A 24,213-nucleotide genomic window follows, 5' to 3' on the forward strand; every position below is an offset into this window, starting at 1 on the left:
AAAGAATTGGGCAGAACTTACACAAAAGAAACTATTACACTCTACTGTGTGACATTAAAATGTGAACGGAGACATGTACTGTCTTCCTAGATAGGAAGACAACATTCTTTAACAAAATTCCAATCAAAATCTCAATAAGTTGAGTGATGTGGTTTCTTCCTTTAATTTTATTTTACTTTACAGAACACATCTAAATTTCATCTGGAAGAACAGAAAACCAAAAAAACCTAGGAAAAAAGCCAGGACTTAAAAAAAATCAGAATACCTGTATTTCCTATTAGGTATGAATATGAATAATATTAACGTAATATTCAAAAAGCTGCCTCTGGGCTTCCCTGGTGGCGCAGTGGTTGAGAGTCCGCCTGCCGATGCAGGGGACACGGGTTCGTGCCCCGGTCCAGGAAGATCCCACGTGCCGCGGAGCGGCTGGGCCCGTGAGCCATGGCCGCTGAGCCTGCGCGTCCGGAGCCTGTGCTCCACAACAGGAGAGGCCACAGCAGAAAAAAAAAAAAAAAAAGGATTTTAAGGTGGAAGCTGATTGATGGTTGTGTTCAACTATATTTGATATTGTGCTTACCTCTTAAATCAATTATTGAGAGTGGGGTATTGAAATTTCCAACTACAATTGTGAATTTATTTCTCTTTGACGTTCTTTTTGCATCATGTATTTTGAAGCTCTGCAGGTGCATAAACAATGCTCCTGATTAATTGATCTTTATCATTATTAAACAAACTTACATATTTAGCATGTAGTTATGAATGGCTTTTTTTATTCCTTTGGTTAAATCCAAATTTTGTATGTCTGATTTTTTTCACTTTCATTTGAAAAAATTATTTCTTTAAATTTATTATTTATTAATTTATTTTATTTATTTATTTTTGGCTGCATTGGGTCTTTGTTGCTGTGCACGGGCTTCTCATGGTGGTGGCTTCTCTTGTTACGGAGCACGGGCTCTAGGCTCGCGGGTTTCAGTAGCTGTGGCGCATGGGCTCAGTAGTTGTGGCTTGTGGGCTCTAGAGCACAGGCTCAGTAGTTGTGGCACATGGGCTTAGTTGCTCCATGGCATGCGGGATCTTCCTGGACCAGGGATCAAACCCATGTCCCCTGCATTGGCAGGCAGATTCTTTTTTTTTTTTTGCGGTACATGGGCCTCTCACTGTTGTGGCCTCTCCCGCTGCAGAGCATAGGCTCTAGATGCGCAGGCTCAGTGGCCATGGCTCACGGGCCCAGCCGCTCCGCGGCATGTGGCATCTTCCCAGACCGGAGCACGAACCCGTGTCCCCTGCATCGGCAGGCGGACTCTCAACCACTGCACCACCAGGGAAGCCTGGCAGGCAGATTCCTAACCACTGTGCCACCAGGGAAGCTCCTTTGCTTTCATTTTTGAAAGGGTTTAGCTGGGCATAGAATTCTGGTTGATAGCTTTTTGTTTTCTTTTTCTTTTAAACATTAAAGGTTTTTTTTTTTTTTTTTTTTTTTTTGCGGTAAGCGGGCCTCTCACTGTTGTGGCCTCTCCCGCTGCGGAGCACAGCCTCTGGACGCGCAGGCTCAGCGGCCATGGCTCACGAGCCCAGCCGCTCTGCGGCATGTGGGATCCTCCCGGGCCAGGGCACGAACCCGTGTCCCCTGCATCGGCAGGCAGACTCTCAACCACTGCGCCACCAGGGAAGCCCTTCCGTAACATTTTAAGATCTAGAATGATGAGGGTAAAAGAAACATGTGCTAGTTTTCCATTGTTAATTAACCTTTTTAATTAACAATTAGCAATTAACCCATTTTCATTTAGATTTCTTTATTACCCAAAAAAATAAATGCTAGAAATTATCTTTTTGTTAAACTGTGGGGTCATAAGTTTGATAGAGTCTAGGGTTATCAAGATACTAGAAAGATGTGCTCATGCAATATAAGAATTTACTTGAGTGTGGTGTGTTTATACACAAAAAAATAGGACTCCTTTGCATTTCTAAGAATCTATGCCTAGAATACATTTCAACAAATTAACAAAGATGTGTATATATGATTGTTCTTAGTGTTCTCGGCAACAACAAAAATAAACAGAACTCAAATATCCAAGTAGAGCACTGGCCCAATCAATAATAACCCTGTCATAAAGTAAAATATTAAATATTAGTAAAACTGATAAACCAGGTTAATATTTACTCATAGAGAAATCCCCAGTTTTGTTCAAAGTATTTAAAGTATAATCAATTTCACAAATTGCTGTATCTATAGAGAGAGATTTTAAAGGACCTTAGTGAAAATAAAACTTTAATCCTTGCTTAGAATTTCATGTGGCTCTTTTTAGAGTCTTTAAATTTTTCTGTTTTGGTGATTACAATTTCAACGAGTCATTTTTCAGTTACAAATATTAATTATTTCAAGTTGAAATAAATTTTTCACTGGATACACGTTGATCACTTAAATTATCCTTGTACTTGGAGAACAGTTCTCTCTCATTCTTCCCCTGACAAACTCCAACTTCTCCTCCTACCCCTCCAAAGTCCTCAGTCACTGAACCCTTCTCTCCCTGCTACCCCACTAACTAGTGATCTCATTTGTTGTGATGCCTGGATTTAATTTTATTTTTCTCACACTGTCTTCCCATTAGCATGTCAACCATCACTGGTGAATTATCATTCCCTTTATGAATCTACGAATACCTTCAGGCAAAGCTCTCACCATGCCAAATATCAAAAACCTTCTACTTTTGTCCAGCGTTATGAATGTGGTGAACACAGCATGGCTTTTAGCTATAGATCACAACTTACTGAACACCAGCGAATTCACAAGGTAGAGAAAGCCCACAGATACGATGAAAATGCAAAGGACTTTAGGCATCCCGCATCATTTACAGTGGTCCAAAGAATTTACATTCTGGATAAACACCCTGAATGTAACCAATGTGGCAAAACCTTTAACAGAGCTTCAAAGTTTATTCAACATCAGTGCACACACGGCGGACTGAAACCCCACAAGTGTGATGTGTGTCCGAGGGCCTTCAGGTTTCTTTCATCCCTTATTACACATCAGAGATTTCATGCTGGCAAGAGATCAAATCTGACTCAGCATCAAAGAATTCCTCCACAAAAGAAACTCTTTGTCTGTACATTTTGTGGAAGGACCTTTCACAGTTTCTCAGAAAAAATTCAACACCAAAAAACTCATACTAGAAAGAAATATTACACATGTAATCACTGCAGAAAGGACTTCAATCCATATTCAGTTTCTCTTACATCAAAGAGTTCATATTGGAGAGAGACCCTACAAATGTAATGATTGTGAAAAATCCTTTAAAAGCCAATCGAATCTTAAGAAACATCAGAAAATTCATACTGGAGAGAAGCCCTTTTCATGGAATGAATGTGAGAAGACCTTTACCCAGCTCATAGATCTTAATCGTCATCAACAAATCCACACTGGGGAGAAACTTTACATCTGTGATAACTGTAAGAAGACCTTTGTCCGTTTCTCAGATCTAACACGACACCGAAGAACTCATACTGGAGAGAGACCCTACAAATGTAATGTTTGTGAAAAAACCTTTAAACATCAGTCAAATGTTATTAAACACCAGAAAATTCATTCTGAAGAGAGGCCCTTTACATGCGACAGATGTGAAAATACCTTTCGCTATTACTCTGACCTTAACCGACATAAAAAAATTCATACTAAAGAGAAACCCTATAAATGTAGTGAGTGTCAAAAGTTTTTTAACCATAGTTCAAACCTTAGTAAGCATATGAAAATCCATACTGGAGAGAAACCCTTCATATGTAATCAATGTGGAAAAGCTTTCAGTCTAAACTCTATAAACTTTCTTGACATCTGAAAACTCATAATAAAAAGAAACCCTAAGACTATAGAAGATGCAGGAAGGCACTTAGAAATCACTTACCTTTTACTAGAAATCTACAATCTAAACCAAAGAGATCAATGTGGAAAGGGTTTTAACCAAAGCCCATTCTTCTGCATGAATTCATCCTGTATGGAATATTTTAGAAATTTAAATACATGTTGAAGAAACGGGAAGATGTGATCAGAGATGTACTTTCTATATTATAATTGACTCAAATCTTTGAGCAAAAATAGGTAAACATGCTCAAGCAAAACGTGAAACTGAATAAGGCAGTTCCTATGATGGGAAGTAGGCTAAGAGGCAGCTCCAAGGGTGTAGTAAAAAGAACAGATTCATTTTGCTCTTTGTTCCTAATCTATTTTCACTGGGTGAATAAAGTCATATTTTTAATAGAGGTAGCTCTCTAAAAGTATAAACTTTTGTATGGAGAGGATGCAACCCTAACCTAAGTGTAAGTAAGGAAAACAAAAGCCATCTCTTTGGAATTAAAACTTCAGAGAAGAAGAAACTGCCAGTGAACAATGAAAAACAAAAAGTTGGTCACTATTTAAAAAACTAAAGGATAAAGAGTTAAGAGGGTAGACATGAGAAATCCAAAGGTTGTGGGTCAGTGGTGAGAAGATAGTTTCTGCTCCTGTTCTAAATGAAAACAACTCGGAGACACCCAGCCTCCCCAAATTCTTGGATGTATCTGGAGAACGAAGAGGAGATGGAGAGATTGCAACAATACTAGGACTTAGATTCAGGACTTGGAGAATTTATTACTCCTAGTGTTATCTGTAATAAGTTGATTTCCTGTATTCCCTGATGACTAAATCATAAGTTTTCTAGTGCATGCTAATACTGGTGTGTAATGCTGGATACAATCAGGTCTTGTGTCAGAAATCTAGACTTTCCTGAATTGGTTCCCATAATCATTGGTGGCAGCTTAACCCTGTTCAGCCAAGTGGGATGGGCGTAGTCTAACAAGTCTCTTTAGGACTGGCCTCAATCCATAGAAAGTGATGGAAAGACAACACTGTTTCTTCGAGGGTCATCTTCTCAACTTTCTGACCTCTGCTTTCCCATATATTAGAGTATAATAGTGGCTGCCACAGAGCTAAATTGTTGTAATCCCCAGATGTGGCCCCTCGTCTCATGATCGTTCCTTATGTGCTTTTTATCTCTAAGAAAAGGTGTGTACATAAGTTCACTTTTTGCAAATAACCTATAAAACTATAATGTGTCTGTTAAGTTACATATGAGCTGAAAATGCAACTGAAATAAGTTTTAAAATGAGTGCAAAATAAATGTTATAAATACAGTTATAAAAATGTAAAATGGTTATTGGAATAAGGAGGGGGAAATTTGGCAATTACTCCTAATTCTGGTCCTTAAAATTCTGGTTTAGAGTCAAATTTAACAGGAATTATTTTATGTGCTTAAAAACATTAAGAATTTCCAACATGGCCCCTAACTGTAAAGTCTATATTATAAGGAGAAAAGAAAGAAGCTTAATAGAACAGAATAGCTTGTACTGAAAAGTCTAGTATTGCAAATTTGCTAACACCAGACTCAATAGAAGCCTAGATTCCAATAAGCAATGTCTAACATATTCTTTTTATATCTGTTGCTATGTTTCCTGGGAACTATCACTAATTATAAGCCAAAAGTCTCTAATTATATGAAAATAAAAAGGATAAAAGGATAGTCATTATGCAAAAGTTAGGCCATTCAAGACATTCTCATTGGCAAGCTTCAGCTGAAAAATCTTAATTTCCTATCGGATTTTAATATTAAAACACTGTTTAAGCAAATAATAGAGTTGTCGGTATGGTAAGTGGAGAGAGAAGATAGAAATGCTTATATAGAGGCTTAAAAGGTCACCTAAACACTAACATAGTGTGCACAACTTCCTTTTTTTGCTTTTAATAATTAATTCCTTATTTAAATCCACTGTCACATGTTTGAGGACAGAATCCAACAGGGTGTTGTAGGTTGACATGAGTTGCTCCAAAAGATACACTGAAGTCTTAACCCCTGTGTGCAGGAAAAACTCAGTTCTCCTGTGTTTCTCCTTTATCCCACACAACCACCACATTCACACTTGTGACACCAGATGTGTGGGTTTTCTTCCCACACCAAGCAATTCTGTGATACTGTTGAGTGTCTTATAATTTAACTAATTTCTGACTATACCCACCTGGGGGTAGCGTCAGATCCCACAGGGTAAGGGTACAAGTCCCACAAGACTGCCCCTCAACCCCAACTTCAAATCCCAAGTCCAGGTTGTCACCTGTGCTTCTGACAGATTGGTTATAAATCAGAGGTTCCCGTGACCCTCTCCTAGAGTTTGATTAACTTGCTAGAGCAACTCACAGAACTCAGGTGAACAGTTTACTTGCTGTTTACCAGTTTATTATAAAAGGATATGATAAAGGATACAGGTGAACATTTAGATGGAAGACATGCATAGGGCAAGGTATGTGGGAATGGGCATGGAGTTCCTGGGGAAGCCACTCTCCCAGCACCTCCACCTGGAAGCTCCAAACCCCATACTGTTGGGGTTTTTATGGAGGTTCCATCATGCAGGCAGGATGTGGAACCAGGAGGATGGAATACAATGGTTAGTCCCCTTATTACCACCTCTGCAGATGAAGGGATTTGGGTCCATTACTAGAAGGCTATGGAGACAGAGTTAGAAGACAAAACCCAACCTGTTCAATCTGAGAATTTAAAGCACCATAAATTAGGAAATTATAAGCTACTAAATTATCATAGGAACAGTTGGTTTTGATGTGGAATGAAGTAAGGTTAGATCCTCAAACATACTGTCACACAACAATGTGGAAAGGAACAGATTAACTTAAACATCATCTTTTTCATTATTTTAAAAGGGAGGCACACGTGGCATAATGTCTCAATTGTTGAACGTTTTCATGGTGCCTAGTGAATGTTACAACACACTTATTAAACACACTCTATTTTATTCTCCTGTGTGAGTTTTCTGATGTGATAATGAGGTTTGATTTATGGCTGAAAGTTTTCTCACATTAATTGTGTTTATACAATTTCACTCCTCTATGCCTATCCACAGAGTTTTAGCATTGTGTACATTACATGATTTGTTCCTTTGTTGATCACCACTTTCTTGGAGCTCATTCCTTATGAGTTTTCTGATGTAGCAGGAAGTTTGATTTGTGGCAAAATGTTTTCTCGCATCCGTGACACTCACAGGGTTTCTCCCTGTGTGTATTTTCTGATGTTCAGTGAGAGTCCACAGCCGATGGTAGGCTTCCCCACACGCGTTACATTCCTAGGGTTTCTCTCCCATATGAATTCTCCGATGTACTCTGAAGGCTGACTTATAGCACAATTTCCCACGTTCAGCACATTCTTATGGCTTCTACCCAGTGTGAGTTCGCTGGTGTTGAACAAGGGAGAACTTCTGCTGGAAAGTTTTCCCACATTCATTACACTCGTAGGGTCTCTCTCCTGTGTGTGTCCTCTGATGGCGAGTGAGGGCCGACTTCTGGCAGTAGCTTCTCCCATACTCGCTACATTCATATGGTCTCTCCCATATAGTTCTCTGATGCTTGATGTGTGAGTTTTTGTTGATGGCATGTCCACGTCCGTTGCACTCATAAAGATTCCCCTTTGTGTGCACTCTCTTATATTCACTGTGGTTTGACGTCACAGCGAATGTTCTACCACATTTATTAAAGACACTGCGTTTCTCTCTAGTGTGAGTTCTGTGATGTATAGTGAGTGTTGACTTATGGCAGAAAAATTTCCCACATTTGTTACATGGGTAAGATTTCTCTCCTCTATGAGTTATCTAATGTGCCGTGAGGGCTGCTTTAGTACATAAAATTTTTTCCACACTGACTGCATTCGTAGGGTTTCTCTCCTGTGTGAGATCTCTGATGCACATTGAGGGCTGAATGACAGAAGGTTTTCCCACATTCTTCACATTCATTTGGTTTCTCTCCTCTGTGAGTTTGCTGATGAACAGCGAGGTAAGATTCTTGTTGAAGGTGTTCCCACATTCTTTGCATTCGTAAGGTTTCTCCCGCGTGTGACCTGAAATGTTCAGTGAGGGCTGACTTCCCAAAAAAGGTCTTCCCACATTCATGACACTCATAGGATTTCTCCCCTCTGAATTTTCTGATGCACGACGAGGGCCAATTTGTCAGTGAAGGTTTTTCCACATTCGCTTCATTCATAGGGTCAATCTCCAGTATGAATTCTTCGGTGTCGAGTAAGGTTCGTCTTTACACGGAAAGTTTTCCTACAGTCATTACGAACATAGGGTTTCTCCCCTGTATGAAATCTCTGTGTACAATGAGGGTGGACTTCTTAGAAAAGGTTTTCCTACATTCATTACATTAACTTGGTTTCCTTTCAGAATGTACCCTCTTCTATGTGAAGAGGACTGCCCTCTTGAAGCGGTTTTCCCACATTTTCCATAGCCAAAAGGTCGCTTCAAAGCCTGAATGTTCTGCTGTAGAATCAAATCTTCATTTTGACTTCTGGCTTTCCTAACTGGATTATATTTGTATTGTTTCATTCCAGAACGACTTTTGTCTTGCTTAGAAACGAGTTGTGTTTTCCCACATTCACCAGGAACCTTTTAAAAGTAGCTTTTCTTTGCAAGGATTACTTCTGAATTAGTTTTTAAATTGTTTCCACATGGATATCTGTAGGGTGTTTTTCTTGAGGGAATAATATTCATGCCCAGATTAAATGTTTTCTCAAATACAGTAGCTCTCTCTGTAATCAGTGTTTTATTGCAGAAGAATACAATTTGCCTCAAATGTTTGCCTTGGATTTCCTTGTCCTCCTTTAAGGCATCATCAGCTTCTAGGAGGGAGTACCATTAATAATAACTTGTGATCCGTGACACACTTGCTATGAAATGAGAGTTCCTTACAAATGCCTTGTTGGACTGGCCCAGCTCTTCAGGATTAAGGAAATGTCAAATACAAACATCTCCGACTGATTTGGGGGAAAGAAAAAAACAAACAATAGAAAAAAAGCCAGCCCACCCACACCAGCCTGTTTAACAGGATGAAAGGAAGAGGAAAGTAGCAAAGAATACGAGTACCTCTGCCATGGAAAAAGGAAAACAGTCACAAGGAACAGTAAGCACAAAGTATACTGCAAGTGTGTCTGACACAGTATTGAATAAGACAGATGAGACTCAAAGAAGCACTCAGAGACAGTGAGACCGGCAGAACAGACTTCAGAGAGATGGTCAGAGTTACAAAGAGACACAGAGGAAGGGGTGAGTCTCAAATTTTGCCAGCGACATGGGAACTTCAGAATTTGCACAAATACAAAGAATAGAAAGAAAGATGGTGGGCTGAGCAGGGCTGGAAGTAGGGTGAGGTAGGCGTGACCTCTAGGGCATCTGCACCACCCCAAGAGTGAGTGTCTTCTTAAGTTTTGTATCTGAGGCACCTTGGTTGTCTCACCCTAGTCCCCCCGCAGTGGGGCTGAGCGTGGAGAGTGAAACTGGTCTCTCAGTTAAAGGATGGAGAGAAACGTGGAATGCAACTAGATTTGCAAATAGATTGTGTAAATCAAGCAAGATTTATTTTTTTAAGACTGACCTATGAATGTCTGAATATACAGCAAGTCTATGTTAAAGGAAGGTGGGGTCAGGTAGGCAAAAGAGAATGCCACAGAACTAAAGTTCAGAGTACGCTAAAAGAGGGTCTGTATACCAGGGATGGATAACTTAGCAGCAAAAATCTTTATAAATTTCGATTAAAGAAGTACATTTAGGACTTCCCTGGTGGTGCAGTGGTTAAGAATCCATCTGCCAATGCAGGAGACATGGGTTTGAGCCCTGCTCCGGGAAGATCCCACATGCCACGGAGCAACTAAGCCCGTGTGCCACAGCTACTGAGCCTGTGCTCTAGAGCCTGCGAGCCACAACTGAGCCCGTGTGCCACAACTACTGAAGCCCACGCGCCTAGAGCCTGGGCTCCGCAACAAGAGAAGCCACCGCAATGAGAAGCCCGCGCGCGGTAACCAAGAGTAGCCCCCGCTCGCCGCAACTAGAGAAAGCCTGCACGCGGCAACGAAGACCCAACACAGCCAACAATAAATAAACAAGCAAACAAATAAATAAAAATTAAAAAAAAGAAGTACATTTATTCAGGGACAATGTTTTTAAGTATCTATAGCAGGACAGTCATTTGCCCTCAATTACTTCCCAAGGTCTGGGGCCTATAAAAAGCGATTCCTGAGGAACATTGCAAAGATGCCAACTACGCTCACTAACCACCATAGAACTCTCATTTCCACTGGTTTCCACCTGCTTAGTTATCACTCACCTGAGTAGTTCTGACTTGAGAATTCCTCTACTGTCCATGGTTCTTCTCCTTGCTCCAGTCTGAAGATCACATCTGGTTTGCTAACGTTGATACCCTGTTAAAATGATACAGAACTTGGACCAAGCCCTTTGGACTTTGGGGACTTGAAGGATGAAGAAAGACAGCTTCAAAAGCTGTGTGATGAAGATGTCCAGCAACAGGTCATTAGAGCTAGAACATTCAGGAGAAGGGTGGAGGGAGGGCAGTGAGCACAACGCTAACATTGCCTCCAAGGGTTTAATCACCTCCCCCCTGACGCTCAAGGCTAAATAATGAAATTCAACATGTTTTTGCAACACAGAGCAAACACATCCCTGGGTAGTTACACAGGGAAGCTGTACTTACCCACTGAGATGCGGTTGTTCTCCAGCATCACATCCCTCTACAGGAGCCTCTGAGCACGGTCCAGGTGCCGCCACTCCTCCTGGGTGAAGTCTGCAGTCAGGTCCTTGAATGAAACCAATCTCTGAAAGAATACGTTTAATCTGAGGTGAACAGAAGCCCAGTGGATCCCTGGGGTGCCCCCATCCTCCACTTTGGAGACCACTGTTGTGATCATGGAAATCCATAAAGAGATATTTGTCAGCAAGGACTATTAAGATTTGTGATCAAATTTGCATTTTGGAAGCAAGGCTCCAGAGCATAGGGGTCTGCACACTACAGCCTGTGAGCCTAATCCAACCCACTAAGACCCAAATCCGGCCATGCCCATTTGTTTGCACGTTATCTATACTGCTGTCACACTACAGCAGCTATGCTGAGTTGATTTGACAGCGACCATAGGGCCGGCAAAGCCAAAAGTAGTTATTATCTGGTCCTTTACAGAAAATGTCTGCTGTCCCCAACTCTAGAAAAATGGGAAATGGATTAAAGATCAGATTAGAGAGGAAGAAAACTAGGATGCCATGGTGAGACATGACCACAGGCAGCTCTGGTAGGGGTGGGAAGGAGGGAATCAATCCTCCATGATGAGGAGCCAGAGGGGTTGGCCACTAATCGGTTGTGCATGGGAGATATAATGTGCAGATTATTTTGTTCCAGATCATTTTGGTAGCATCATATGCTGAGATTAGGAATACAAGACAAAACCAAAAAAAGAACTGAGCATGGGAAACTGACGCACTGCTGTTTCAGATGCCATGCTCCAGTCTGTGAAGGATGCAAGTAGAGATGTCCAGTGGGCAGTTGGATATTTGGTTCTGAAGCTCAGAAGAGAGAGTGGTGACCAAAAGCAATATTAGAAGGCATAAATAACGGGGAAGATCTCTATGGACCAATATGGAGACTCCCAGGCTATATTGGTAAGTGAGAAGGAGTATCTATCGTATGCTAACCTTTTATGTAAGAAAGGGGATGTAAGAAAATACACATGTATCTGCTTATGTGTACAAAAGGAAATACAGAAAGGGTAGACCAGAAACCAAAGAAACTGGTTACCTTCAGGGGACAGGTGGGAATAGTTGGAAAGAATGGGGGCGACAGAAATGGGGTAGAATGGGATGGGGGGAAAGCGACAACTCTCTAAGTGTATCTTTGTCTGTGGCTTCACAGACATTCTCATTGATGCATTTCAAGGAAGGTGTGGTCAGACTGTCAAATGCAACAAAGAGTGTAGTAAAGCATGAACTGGAAAATACCCACTGGATTTGAAAATATTTACTAGAACAGATTCATGAGTGTGGTGGCGGCAGACACAAGACTGCATCAAGTGAGTTGAAATGACCTGAGCAGGTGAGAACCGTGGTTCAAGCAACTCAGAACAATCAGAGAGTGGAGGGCACTTCCCTGGTGGGCCAGCGGGTAAGACTCCACGCTCGCAATGCAGGCGGGCCCAGGTCCAATCCCTAGCCGGGAACTAGATCCTGCATGCATACCATAACTAAGACCCAGTGCAGCCAAAACTAAATAAATAAATGAAAATAAAATCTTAAAAAAAAAAAGACAGAGTGGAGATTGCAGGGAATGACATGTATGTGTTTAGGAAGTAATCTCCTTAGCTACGCCTGGTACCCCTTGCCTCCAACTCACAGCCTCACCAATCCTCCAATGAAGTGTCTTTTCCTGACAAATCTGCACCCTGCCCTTCCCCTTCCATTGCAACTCACATCTTTCTTCTGAAAGTTGAACTGAGGCTTCGCTGAGTTACAATAATCAATGGTCTTTGAATATGGTATGATCACCCAGATTCTGCTCACCCTGGAGACGAAAATTCTGGTCCAGTAACTCTTTTTTTTTTGCGGTACGTGGGTCTCTCACCGTTGTGGCTTCTCCCCTTGCGGAGCACAGGCTCCGGACGTGCAGGCTCAGCGGCCATGGCTCACGGGCCCAGCCGCTCCGCGGCATGTGGGATCTTCCCAGACCGGGGCACGAACCCATGTCCCCTGCATCGGCAGGCGGACTCCCAACCACTGTGCCACCAGGGAAGCCCCTGGTCCAGTAACTCTTGAATATGCTCGTTTCAGGAATTCTGTCTTGGCCTTAAAATCCTAGGGAGAGATTTCAGTTCAGAAACATGTTCTTCCAGGTGTGATTTCTGTCCTTGGCGCCTTCTGCTTTTTCCTTCACTGGGATGGTTTTGTTTCCACCTGGGCGTAGCGGCCACTTTTCCATTAGCTGGAATCTGCACTTGGGGTCCCAAGGTTCAAGTGTCTGGTGAGCTGGACCTTTCCTAAAATCCAATCAAGGCTGCCGACAAGTGAGACAATACCGCCAGAGGCAGAAAGAGCCTAGAAGCCTCGATTATGCCTTGTGACCTAAGGAAAATAGGTCCAATGGTTTGATTATCAAAATACATAGTATAACTGCTTTCTAGGGCACACAGAAGGCAAGTCATCATGCCAGAAAAAAACCCAATGTGTAGGCAGAGGGGAATGCATATTACAAAGATCATGAGACTGGGAGTAAAATAGACTTCATTTTAAAATCAACTCAGTCACCAGAGAATAAATCACTTTAGCTTTCTGTAAATGAGGTTTTAAAATGTGCTCCAACAGGGGGCAGTAATGCCGACTTCACAGCCTGGTTGGGAGGATTGAGGGAGATATCTAAAAATCTTCGTAACACTGATTGCAAGGGATACGTGTCGAGGGTGTATTACATTCTGGGCTTGCTTTTTACTTCAGAACAACCCTATGGGGCAAATATTATTCCTAGGCTCATTTTACAGATGAGAAAACAGGATGAAATTAACATGCCCTGGGATGCAGTGCTGCTCTGTGGCAGCACCTGGTCTGAACACAAACATCATGCTCTTAAAATCTCATGCAGCGCTGCAGACAACACCCCCCAGCGCCAGCCCCCTGAAATCTTTTCCAGTCATATCTACACCCTGGCCATTCTCTTCAACTGAAGCTCACATCTTTCTTTTAATAAATGCTTAGTATAAAATAACTAATATAATGATTACCATATTTGTTTCTATAAATATTCCTTCCCTTCCCTAACGTCCTCCAGTATTCTGCAACCCAGCCCAGCAGGCTGCAGATCCAAGCGCCTCAGCGGAACTTTGGGGATCAGATTTTAGCCATTTGGATGTACAAACCTTGCACCTTCACAGAGCACCTTCTTCAGGCAATGAAGGGCTGCAGGGAGCGCCCGCCATGAGGCCTGCAGGTCAGGAGCCCGGCCCTCGCTCCCCTTCTCCGGGACCATGGGAAACCCGGCTCCGGGCCTCCCTGGAGAGGGATGCGGGGAGAGCGCGCATCCACTCTCCAAGGACCGAGGCCAGCTCCGCCCAGCCACTTCCCCTCCAGCCCCCGAGGGCTCGGAGCTCCCCGCCGGTCATTTAACTTGTGGGTGTACCCGCTTCGCTCCCAGTTCACCAGGCCCAGGTGACCACGGAACGCCGCGCCCCGGAGGCTGCAGGACCCTCCGCGGGAAAAGCCTAGTGGAGAACAAATTGACGCGCCCACGTAGAAAGACGAGGCCCCACATGCGCAGAAGAGGCCGCCGGGCCGTCCTTCCCAGGTTTTCCAAAGGGCGGTCGACGCCTTTCCGGACTACATTCCCCATAAGGCACTGCGGCCACCGCCCACAACGGAGGGCTCCGTTGTCCTTACTCAGCTTGGTTGATTGCTAGGAACCATTAATACAAAAAGAAAAGGTGCATATGAATTTCACCGAAGACTGTAGATGAGAAGCGAAGATTACAGACTATGAGGTGTCCACCAAAATGCTAATGATTCCCAAATCCTTATCTTTCTCCTAAACTTCTCTTAGGAACACCGGAGGTGTATAGTCCCTTATTCTTCCTACTGTTTTTCCCACTCAGCATCAGAACACACACTGGGGAGTATACCCAATGAGCATTTTAAATGTGAGAAAGCCTTCTATAGTATATATCCAGGATCTCATAGGGGAGCAAGCAGAAGAATGTAGCCAACACAGCAAAGCTTTCACCTATTTTGGTGAATCCATATACATATTTTGAATGTATGAAAACGTAGAATTCAAACATTCTCTAATCCAAGAATTCATGCTGAAAGGAAATCTATCAGTGGGGAGCATTGCATGGTTAGTCCAGCTTATGGCTTGGAAAGAGCAGGGCTGGAGGATTGGGAGACAGCAAGAATATCCACGGAAAAGACGTGTAACAGGGAGCTCAGCTCGGTGCTCTGTGATGACCTAGATGGGTGAGAGGAGAGAGGTCCAAGAGGGAGGAGATATAAGTATACATATAGCTGATTCACTTCACTGTACAGCAGAAACTAACACAACATTATAAAGCAATTATACGCCAATAAAAAAAGACGATGTGAAGACACAGAGGGAATGAAACCTACAAGCCAAGGAACGCCCGAGGCTACAAGAAGCTAGGAGGAGGGCTTGGCGAATCTCCCTCACTTCCCTCAGGAGGAATCAACCCTGCCGACAAGTTGATTTCAGACTTCTAGCCTCCGGAACCGTGAGACAATAAATTTCTGTTGTTTAAGCCACCCAGTTTGCGGTACCTTGCTACTGCAGACCTAGCAAACTAACACAGAAGGCAAGATGGCAGAAGGAATGATTTGAGGACAGGCAGAAGTTACTGCAGCGCTATGGAAAATTTTTAAAAGGAAAATACTTAACATCAAAGGTAAATTTTACCTATGAGCCTGTACCTAAAAGTGATGATTTATGTAATATTTTTATTCTCTTTTCTTCAGTGCTTATCTCAGTGAGGATCTATGTGTATTTCTGCCTTTACACACACACACACACACACACACACACACACATTTGAAATTCAACTAGTAAGCTAATAATACTCTCATAGTCCTCTTCCTAAAAAAAAAAAAAGCATTTATGGCAGTGGGCAAAAATTGTGAAGATCTTTGTGTTTGTATTAGTTTTCTATGACTGTGTAAGTGTTAAGGACCTGGGTCCTTGGAGTCTAATCAGTAGAAATTGATAAGAGGCCACAGTGGAAATTGCATTGTCAATATCTGCTTGCTGGTCTGCCTCTTTCCCATCCTCCCTCCGGCCATTTCCCCTCCTCTCCCACCCCTTTCCCATTGCTCCCCTCCCCTCCTGATAGACTGTCCAGACTGATGCGTCACCTCTGAGGACCAGTCCCTGAGCTCTGTGCTAATAAGATTGAGCCATGGAGTTGGGGACCTGGGAAGCTCTAGAACTCAGACCCCATCCCCCTATCACTTTCCCTGTTTCCCCCCTTATTCTCGCAATAATTTCTCCTCTGTTTTTTAAACCATTCATTCAACAGATGTTTATTGGAGCACCACCTATATGCTGGAATCAGCCTGAGATTCACTATCTCGCTGTAGATTCAATGCTGGGATTTCTACCCTTGCAAGACCCACTTATGTCGTATTGTCCAAATAACTCAGAAGAGAGAATATCCATACACATCACAAAGAAAATATAAAGTCATAATTAATTTTATTCTAATAGAGCTATCAGGAGGATTGTAGGATGGCGTCATGTTCCCCAAGAGATGTTGAAGTTTTAACCCCCAGTACCTGTCGATGTGGCCTTATTTGGAAATAGGGTCTTTTCATGATCAAGTTAAGATGTGGTCATTAGTGTGGACCTTAATCTAATATGACTGTGTCTTTACTAAAAAAAAAAAGGGGGGGGAGGAAGCAACATGCAGAATTTGGACACAGAGACAGACACGTACAGTATTATCATGGGCCAGCGGCTGTTGGCTGTAGGTGAACTTTGCTGCCCTGGCAGAAGGGTCCTGCTGCTGTGAACCTGGGTGGACTCTTCTGTGGTGGATATCTATTGTTGTTAGTTTTTTTGCTTCTGTTTTTGTTTGGTCCTGTGACATCCATACTGACTTTTTCTGATAACAAGCACTTCAACTTTCCTTTGAGGACCCACCCTGTTCCCATTAAGGTCTGCCATATACACTCACATAGGCTATGCAGTGCACAGCTTCAGAGGATCCATCCATTCAAACTGCTGAGTGGTGCCCACTGGAATGGAGCAGTACCCAAACTATACAACAGTCAGTAGCAGCTATTGAATGACAGTCCAATAAATTGCCCCATCCTTCTCCTGGCCTAGGTGGGGTTGATTCATTCTGATATAGATGCCATGAAGCCATTGCCCATTAATTCCTGCTATGTGGATCCCTGGGGGTTATCCTGGTTATGGTTCTTTCCGACTCCAATCAATTCCTTTTTGATTTAATTAGCCAGAGATACTTTCTGTTGCCAAGAAAGAACTCCCGACAAGTCACAATCTACACCTCACACTGGTAGCCAGATCTCAGCAAAGGGTGTTGAGTATTAAGATTAAAGTTAGTTTTTATTCATTATCTATTCATTTGTTCATATAATAAATAATTGTGGCTACCTCTTAGATTTGTATATTTATTAAACTGGGAAACTGTTTTACTAAATATACAAATCTAGGCTGTCTGCAATGTTAATGGTGATCCCTAGGGTTGTGCAGTGCACAACCTGTGCACCTCTACCGAACAGCCCTGGACACCACTCTTTCTTCCAAGAGCCATGTTTCCCCAAATGCATGGAGACCCCTTCACCTCAGCAGGGGCAAGAGGGCCTTGCCCTGATGTGCCAGGATCCCCTCCCTGCCCGGACATCACACTTCCTGGTTCCTTCCAAGAGCCCAGTCTGTGCTGGGAACAGTCTTTGATGACACTGTAGTAAACAGGGGTGGCCTCCTGGGGCGGAAGCTGGGGCACGGCCAGCCGGCACTGAAATAGTCCATGGAAGGCCTCCCGGCAGCGCTGGGACATGAGGGCATAGATGATGGAGTTGACTGCGCTGTTCACATAGATGCAAAGGAGGCAGAAGAGAAGGAAGCTGAGGTTGAGGTAAGGCGGGCTCAGGAAGGAATTCACCACCACCAGGGTGGGGTAGGGCAGCCATAGCAGAGCATAAAGGACCACCACCACAGCCAGCATCTGGGTGACTTGCAGGGTAAGACAGGAAAAAAGAAAGGCATGGGTGCCAAGGGAGAACCCTGGGTTCTGGGTCTTTCTGTGAGCTTGCGGGAGGAGTAACCCAAAAGAGTATCCGGGCCTTGCCAAGCTGTGCCCTCATGCATGCTCTCCCTTCAGCTCCATCCCCACCTAGAAAACCACTATACAGTCTTCCCTGCCCTGCTCAAGTTTTTGGAAACCTCCCAGCTCCAATCTACCTCCAAAGCCCCTGGATGGGCTCCCACGTACTGTACGCAAATTCAGTCATCCACGGAGCCTCAGTTCCTTCTTCTATAAGATGGAGACGCAGTACTGCCTCCATCATAGGTGGACATGAGGAGTGAAGGAGTTAGTGCCAGTAAAGAATGTAGAACGGTGCCGGGCGTGTAGTAGATGCTTATGTGGCTTTACTGCTGCAGCTACTACTACTAATATAACCTCTACTACTATTACTACTGCAATTGCATGAGGTTCAGAGCTGGGCAGAACTGGGTTAGAATCCTGGCTCCACCACGAACCAGCTGTTTGGCCTTAGACATGTCCCTCTCTCCCCGTCATTCCCGGCCACACGCTTCCCCTCCGGCTCTTTCACTCACCCTGCTCCCTCCCTCCTGAATCTTCTTCCTGCCTTTGCCCTTGACCACCCCATAATGCCTCTCCCTGGCCCCTCCTCTTCACTTCCTAACTCTTCAGATCTCAGCCAGCATTTCCCTGACAGCATAGACTAAATAAAGCCTCCTAGATGTGTTACACACTGGAAGGTGTTTCAAAAGATGCATAGTTTCTAAATTCCGGAATGAAGTCACCACGAGGGGACATCTGTCAATGGAGCCAGACATCCTTAATACCTGGAAGGACAGCAGCTCACACGTGCTCCTACCCCTGGAGTCCTCAGTGACCCCTTCAGAGATCAAAACGGGGGTGGCAAGAGTTCACTTACTAGAGCTTAAATTGCCCAAATAGTTCTGGCACTGGTTCTGTCCAGAAAACCCTGGATACATTCAATCAGCTCTGGGGAATACGGGAGAGACAACTCTCTCATCAAGGAAGAAGCTGGCCTGGAATGTTCCAGCTTGTGATCACATCTCAGAGCCCACGAGTTTAGTTCCTTTCCTAAGAGGCTTGGTTCTGGCTAAGGCAATAAACTCCTGTGCTATAATATCCTCCAGGAACCGTGAAATCGCAGGAATTCCCTAGTAGGTCTTGACTCCTGATTTTACCGAATTCAGATCCTGTCCATTCCATTTTAGGTTCGTTTGGGTGATAAATGCTGGATGGCAGTGTGTGGGCTCTGGAGCCAGGTTGCCTGGGTTCAAATCTTGGTTCTGTCACTTACCAGCTCTGTAACCTTAGGCAGCCTCTCTGTGACTCAGTTTCCTCATGTGTCAAACTGAGATAATAATAGTTCATACATCATAGAGTTGTTATAAAAATTCAAAATGTAAATTTGTATAAGCACTAAGGCCAGTGCCCGGCACATGGCAAATACCCAACAACACCTTGCACTGGGCTTTCTGGTTTCCTTTAATGCCTCTTCCCTGTTGGAATTGTACATTGCATTCTGCAAGGACTCTCGTAGGCATGAAAGGAACACTCGGTCCATAGACACAGCCCACCCAGTATGAGAAAAGACATTAATGTCCCAACAAAACAGCCATAGTAGGTAGCGTGTGTTGAATACTTACTATATGCCAGATTTATAATATTTACTACCATCCACTGAGGTAGATGAGCACTAACTGTTCTCATCTCACAGAGGAGGAAATCAAGTCTCAGCCAGGTGAAGTGACTTACCCAAAGCCACACGGCAAGACCTTAGCAAAGCTAGGAGCCAGAACCCAGGTCTGGAATACTCTTTTCACCACCAGAAGTTTCACCTAAAGCATGCAGGCAGGAGTTTGACCCCAGTCCTTCCAGGTTGAGCCTGAGAGCGGTAAACAGTAGTAGATAAGCCAGTGGGAGGGCAGGAGGTACATTTGTCTGGCACCTAAACTTAATATTTCAAACCTGCTCAGCCTGTGCCCTGCCCCCTTCCCTCTAATAGTTGCTTTGACCTAAAGTGGCTGCAAGCAGGATGGACCAAAGGGGCTTTTGAGGGCAGCTGGAAGAGCCCCCAACAGTGTGCCCACTGGAGAGGCAGGGACATGGCACATGTGGTCCTTGCCTGGCTCCGGAGTGACTCAGCCAGGACAAGGTGTCCTCCCGCCTCTCCTGTGAGCTGTGGGTGGGGGTGGAAGGCTGAAGATAAAGGCCAGTTGGGCCCGGAGAGCGCTCCTCCCACCTGCATTCTTAGAAAACCCTTGGGAGGCTGCACTGCTGGAATGGGGGTGGGGGAAACGAGGAGCCTGGACACAGGCGTTCCTGCACACAGTTCCCTTACAGTGTCGCCTCTGTTGCTCCCTTGTCCCCTCTAAGCCTGTATCCTTGTCCATAAAAATAGGTATGAAACCTCCCAAATAGGGATACTATCGGGAACCATCAGAGAATCAGGCACACAGTAAGTGCTCAATAAATGCTGAATTTCTCTCGATCTCCCCAGAACCCATCCTCTTGGGCTTTCAGACTGTCCCGGTCCGTTGGGGCAGTTTTAGCGCCAGATGGCGTAGTATAGTCTTGGGAAAGTCACTTCACCTTTCTGAGCCTCACTTTCCCCATCAGTAGAAGAAAGAGAATACCAGCTACGGTGTAGGGACTCGCTGAGGAAGTTTAATAACAAACCAAGATGAATTTAGCGTTTAGTTTGTGACGTTGATTCTAAATGAATCATGCCATTTCTGTGCCATTACCTCATACAACAGGAGAGGCAACGGAGGCTGAGAAACACTCAGAAGTGATGTCGCCAAAAACAAGCCGAGTAAGTGGCACCACCTGGACTTGAACTTGAGCTTGACTCTAGGAGGGCCCAAGCTTCCATCCACCAATCTGCTGCTGGCTCAGTACAGGGGTCCGAGTGAGGAGGGACGTCCCTACCTGCTTTTGGGAGTTGAGGTCACCCCTCTTGCCACGGAAGGAGAAGTGCCCTTGGCCAGCGGGGCCGCCCTGGTGCACAGAGCCCGATCGTTCCCAGTCACCAGGAGGCAGCGGCCCCGCGAAGAGGACGCGTGCTATGAGTGCATAGGACACGGTGGCCAGGCCCAGGGGCAGCGCATAGAAGAGCGCCAAGCCCAGGAAGTAGACGGGCAGGTAGAGAGCGTGACACGCGGTAGCAGCACTGCTCCTGTACGCCGTCGGTTTACGCGGTCTCACGCGTGTCCACCAGGAAGAGCCAAAGCGCGTAGGCGCCGGTGCCCAGCCACACCAGTGCTGCACTGCGCTTGGTCCATGCCGCGGTGGACAGAACCTGGGCGCTCAGAGGACGGCAGATGGCGAGGTAGCGCTCCACCTTGGACGCGTTGATGCCCACGTACTGCACGTAGGTGATGCCCAGGCAGCCTGCGTGGCCGAAGACCCAAACCTGCGCGGATGCCGCCTCGGCCACGGTGGGCACTTCAGCAGCCAGGAGCACCAGCAGGTCCGCGGTGGCCAGACTCACCAGGTAACAGTTGGTGGGTGTGACCGTGTGGCGGCTCCGGACCACCACCAGGACCACCGTGGCGTTGCCCGCCACACGCACGGCGCACACGAGGGGCACCAGGGTCAAGGTCACCGCCCGTACAGCCAATGGAGGGTGGGGCATGGGGCCCAGGCCTTGCGCGCTCAGGGTGCTCGGTGGGTTTCTCCATGCGCCAGCTGGACTGGTTTCTTCAGCTCCCTGCAGGGTCTCAATTTCACTACACGGACGCTGGGGACCCCGAGGAATCAGGAATCAGGCTCGTGCTGCTCAGTTTCCAAGACGACTTGTAGCCGGCGTTGGCGCGATCATTCCCGGGGTGGGGTTTACTGCAGGGGCTCGTTCTGGATTGTAGGGTCGCGCTCTAGCGGTGGACCGGGCACCCGACTGCCGCCCCCTACAGGACCGACTGCTGGAGCTCTCTCAGCTCTTACCTCCCCTTCCCAGGTTCTCGAAGCTCAGAACTCTAAATCCAGGTATCGAGTCCATGAAGCGTGGTGCGTACTGACCGATCTTCGCCTCCCTAGCGTTTTTCTTCTCTCTGCTTTTCACGACCACCCCAGGCAGGCTCCTCTGCTGGAGTTGGCTTGTCCTCTCCATTGATGCCACTTGTCTGATTCTGCTTGCACACGGGGTCAGGTAGAGGATGCAGGGTGCGCTGGGGAACGGATGCCTAAAAGGGGCAGTGGGATCTGGCGCCCTGCCTGCACGCCTTTGCCCTGGGCTTTCGTTCCCTCCCTTCCTTCTCTACAGGAGCGGCTCCACTGGGCAAGGGCGGAGGAGTCCGCGACTTGCTGGCTTCCCAACACAATCCTGGGCTCCTGTCGTATTTTCCCTGGCAGAGACTTCAGCCCTACTGTTGACAAATGGGGAACCAAGGCCCAGAGCTGCGGGGAAGGAAAAGTATTTGCCCATCTGGACTTGGGTTGGTCCTGTGTCCTTCTTGTCACCTTTTCACTTTCTCCTACTTACTTTTCCCAGTTGTTTTTTTTTTTTTTTCTTCCTCCTGAAGAAAACCTGTAAATTCTTGGAGGGTGTGCCCCACCTTCCCACAAGGGTTTCTCCCATCTCTAAGACTGTGCCACTCACAGGCCACAAACCTGTTAGGAATCTTTAGCTCTGTTCCTGCTACAGAAAAGGTGCTTAATGGTAGTCAAAAGAAGGAAAAGACTTGTTTCTTCACTAGAGGAAGCTTCCTGAAGGTGGGACCACACTAAGCCTCATAAAAGGCATAAAGGCTGCTTTCCAGGGAGCCTAGCTTCCTGCCTGCACATAGCAGATGCTGAGGAATTATTCACTGCTGACGAGCCATCAATTATGCTCTCTAAAAATTATTTCTTCATCTGTGAAATGGAATAATAATGATAGAACCCACCTCAGAGTGTCCTTGGGAGGCTCACATGATTGATGTGGGGAAAACCCATGTAATGCTTAGCTGTGCTTGGCTGTAGTAAGGGGTGAATATATTGGTAATCACAGTTATACACACTTCTCTGTGTGTCTGAGCAGTTTGCTCTGCCTACAGATCTGATAAATGGACAAAAAAATTAACGAGAGGGAACTTGGCAGGGGAGTATTTGGGGGGCACCAGCCAAGGTCCTATTGCCCCCCATTGTCAGTCTTTGTAACAAATCATGACTAATGTATATGAAACACCTAGTATTGCCTGGTGATACTCGGTGTGCTTTACAAGTATTATTTAATTCTATACTCACAACCTCCTATAGAGAAAGTATTATTAGATGCCCATTTTACAGACAAAGAAACTGAGTCCCAGAGCAGTTAAATAACATGCTCAAGGTTACATAGGTTAGTAAGGGGGCGGAGTACTAGAATTTGAGCCCAGTAGCTTGACTGTGGAGTCCATGCTCTTACCCACCATGCATGCTATACTACCTCTCAGCAATGTTGTCTGTGATCTTCATCAGTAACAATAGCAAAGCATTCCTACTTGGAGCCAAACACCATGGCAGGTGCCTTACATTCATTACGTCTCTATCTCACAGCCCTATCTAGGCAGGTATTATTATTCCCATTTTATAGATGAGGAAATTAGGTCCAGAGAGGAATAATTTCCAACGTCATGCAGACAGTAGGGACCAAACAGAAGCAGAACCCCAACACTCCCAACTTTATGCTCCCTGCCCCCACTCCAATCCCAGCTGTCCCTTGCTCAGCTCTTTCTAAGGTAACAAAGGCCAGTTAAGTCCAGGATGCCTCTTCCCTGCTCCAGGTGTGGCAGTCCTCCCTGAGTGTGGTCCAGAGCAATCCTTTTAGCCATATTAATTGCAAGTGGCTCCTGGACTTCTATAAGCCTGCCAGCTCTCTCTCTCCTGCCTAATTGAGCTGTTCAGTTGCCAGCAGCAAGGCGTAGTACTTGGCAATGAACTAAAGATGTCTAAAGTGGAATTCTTTGATTTCCCATATCCTACCTCATCCATTTCTAGTCTTCCTCATCTTAGCAAAGCCACCAGTTGCTAAAACATCCACCCAGTTGCTAAAACCAAATATTTGGGAGTTATTATCTCTCTCTGTCCCTCACCACTGACATCCAATACTTTGGCAAGTTCTTCAATTCTACCTCCAAAATGTACCTCAAATTAATCCAAATTTCACCACCATGTTCTCTACCAACACTCTCATTTATGCATAATCTTTTGTTTGGGCAACTGTAATTGTTTCCTAGCGGGCCTCTCAGCTACATTCTTGCTCCTCTCTCTACAGACAGCATCAAGGGGTCCCTTAAAAAATAGAAACCATTCCCCTGCTTATACCCTTCAACAGCATCCTTTTTCACTTAAAACAAATCCAAACACTTTATATACAAGCCCTAGAATTCCCTCTGTGATGTGGCCCTTTTCTACCTCTCCCTCTCACTCGTGATGCTTCAACCATAGCTTCCATCTTTCTGTTTGGCTTACGTGGTATACTAGGTTGAACAGTATCCTCCCCAAATTCATGTCCACCAGAACCTCAGAATGTCACCTTATTTGGAAATAGAGTCTTTGCAGATGTAATTAAGATGAGGTCATACTGGATTAAGGTGGCCCT

General features: G+C 45.0%; 2 protein-coding genes across 2 annotated transcripts; both read right to left on the reverse strand.

Annotated features, from left to right (window-relative positions):
• Positions 1-6,994: 6,994 nt before the first annotated feature.
• ZNF334 (zinc finger protein 334) lies at positions 6,995-11,590 on the reverse strand. The gene is given in 12 exon segments (XM_065893404.1): positions 6,995-7,080; positions 7,083-7,713; positions 7,715-7,863; positions 7,866-7,906; positions 7,908-7,994; positions 7,996-8,173; positions 8,176-8,286; positions 8,289-8,699; positions 10,181-10,268; positions 10,270-10,322; positions 10,569-10,685; positions 11,554-11,590. Coding segments are annotated over 12 exon segments (1,989 nt in total).
• Positions 11,591-14,742: 3,152 nt separating this feature from the next.
• Positions 14,743-21,288, reverse strand: LOC136135430 (thyrotropin-releasing hormone receptor-like). The gene is made up of 4 exons (XM_065893306.1): positions 20,879-21,288; positions 20,583-20,829; positions 17,269-17,594; positions 14,743-14,842 (listed from the first exon to the last, which is right to left on the reverse strand). Exons 1-4 carry the CDS (start codon positions 21,286-21,288, stop codon positions 14,743-14,745), a joined length of 1,083 nt encoding a protein of 360 aa, XP_065749378.1.
• Positions 21,289-24,213: the final 2,925 nt, after the last annotated feature.

This window comes from Phocoena phocoena, chromosome 15 (assembly GCF_963924675.1).
Source record: "Phocoena phocoena chromosome 15, mPhoPho1.1, whole genome shotgun sequence".
Classification (NCBI taxonomy): domain Eukaryota; kingdom Metazoa; phylum Chordata; class Mammalia; order Artiodactyla; family Phocoenidae; genus Phocoena; species Phocoena phocoena.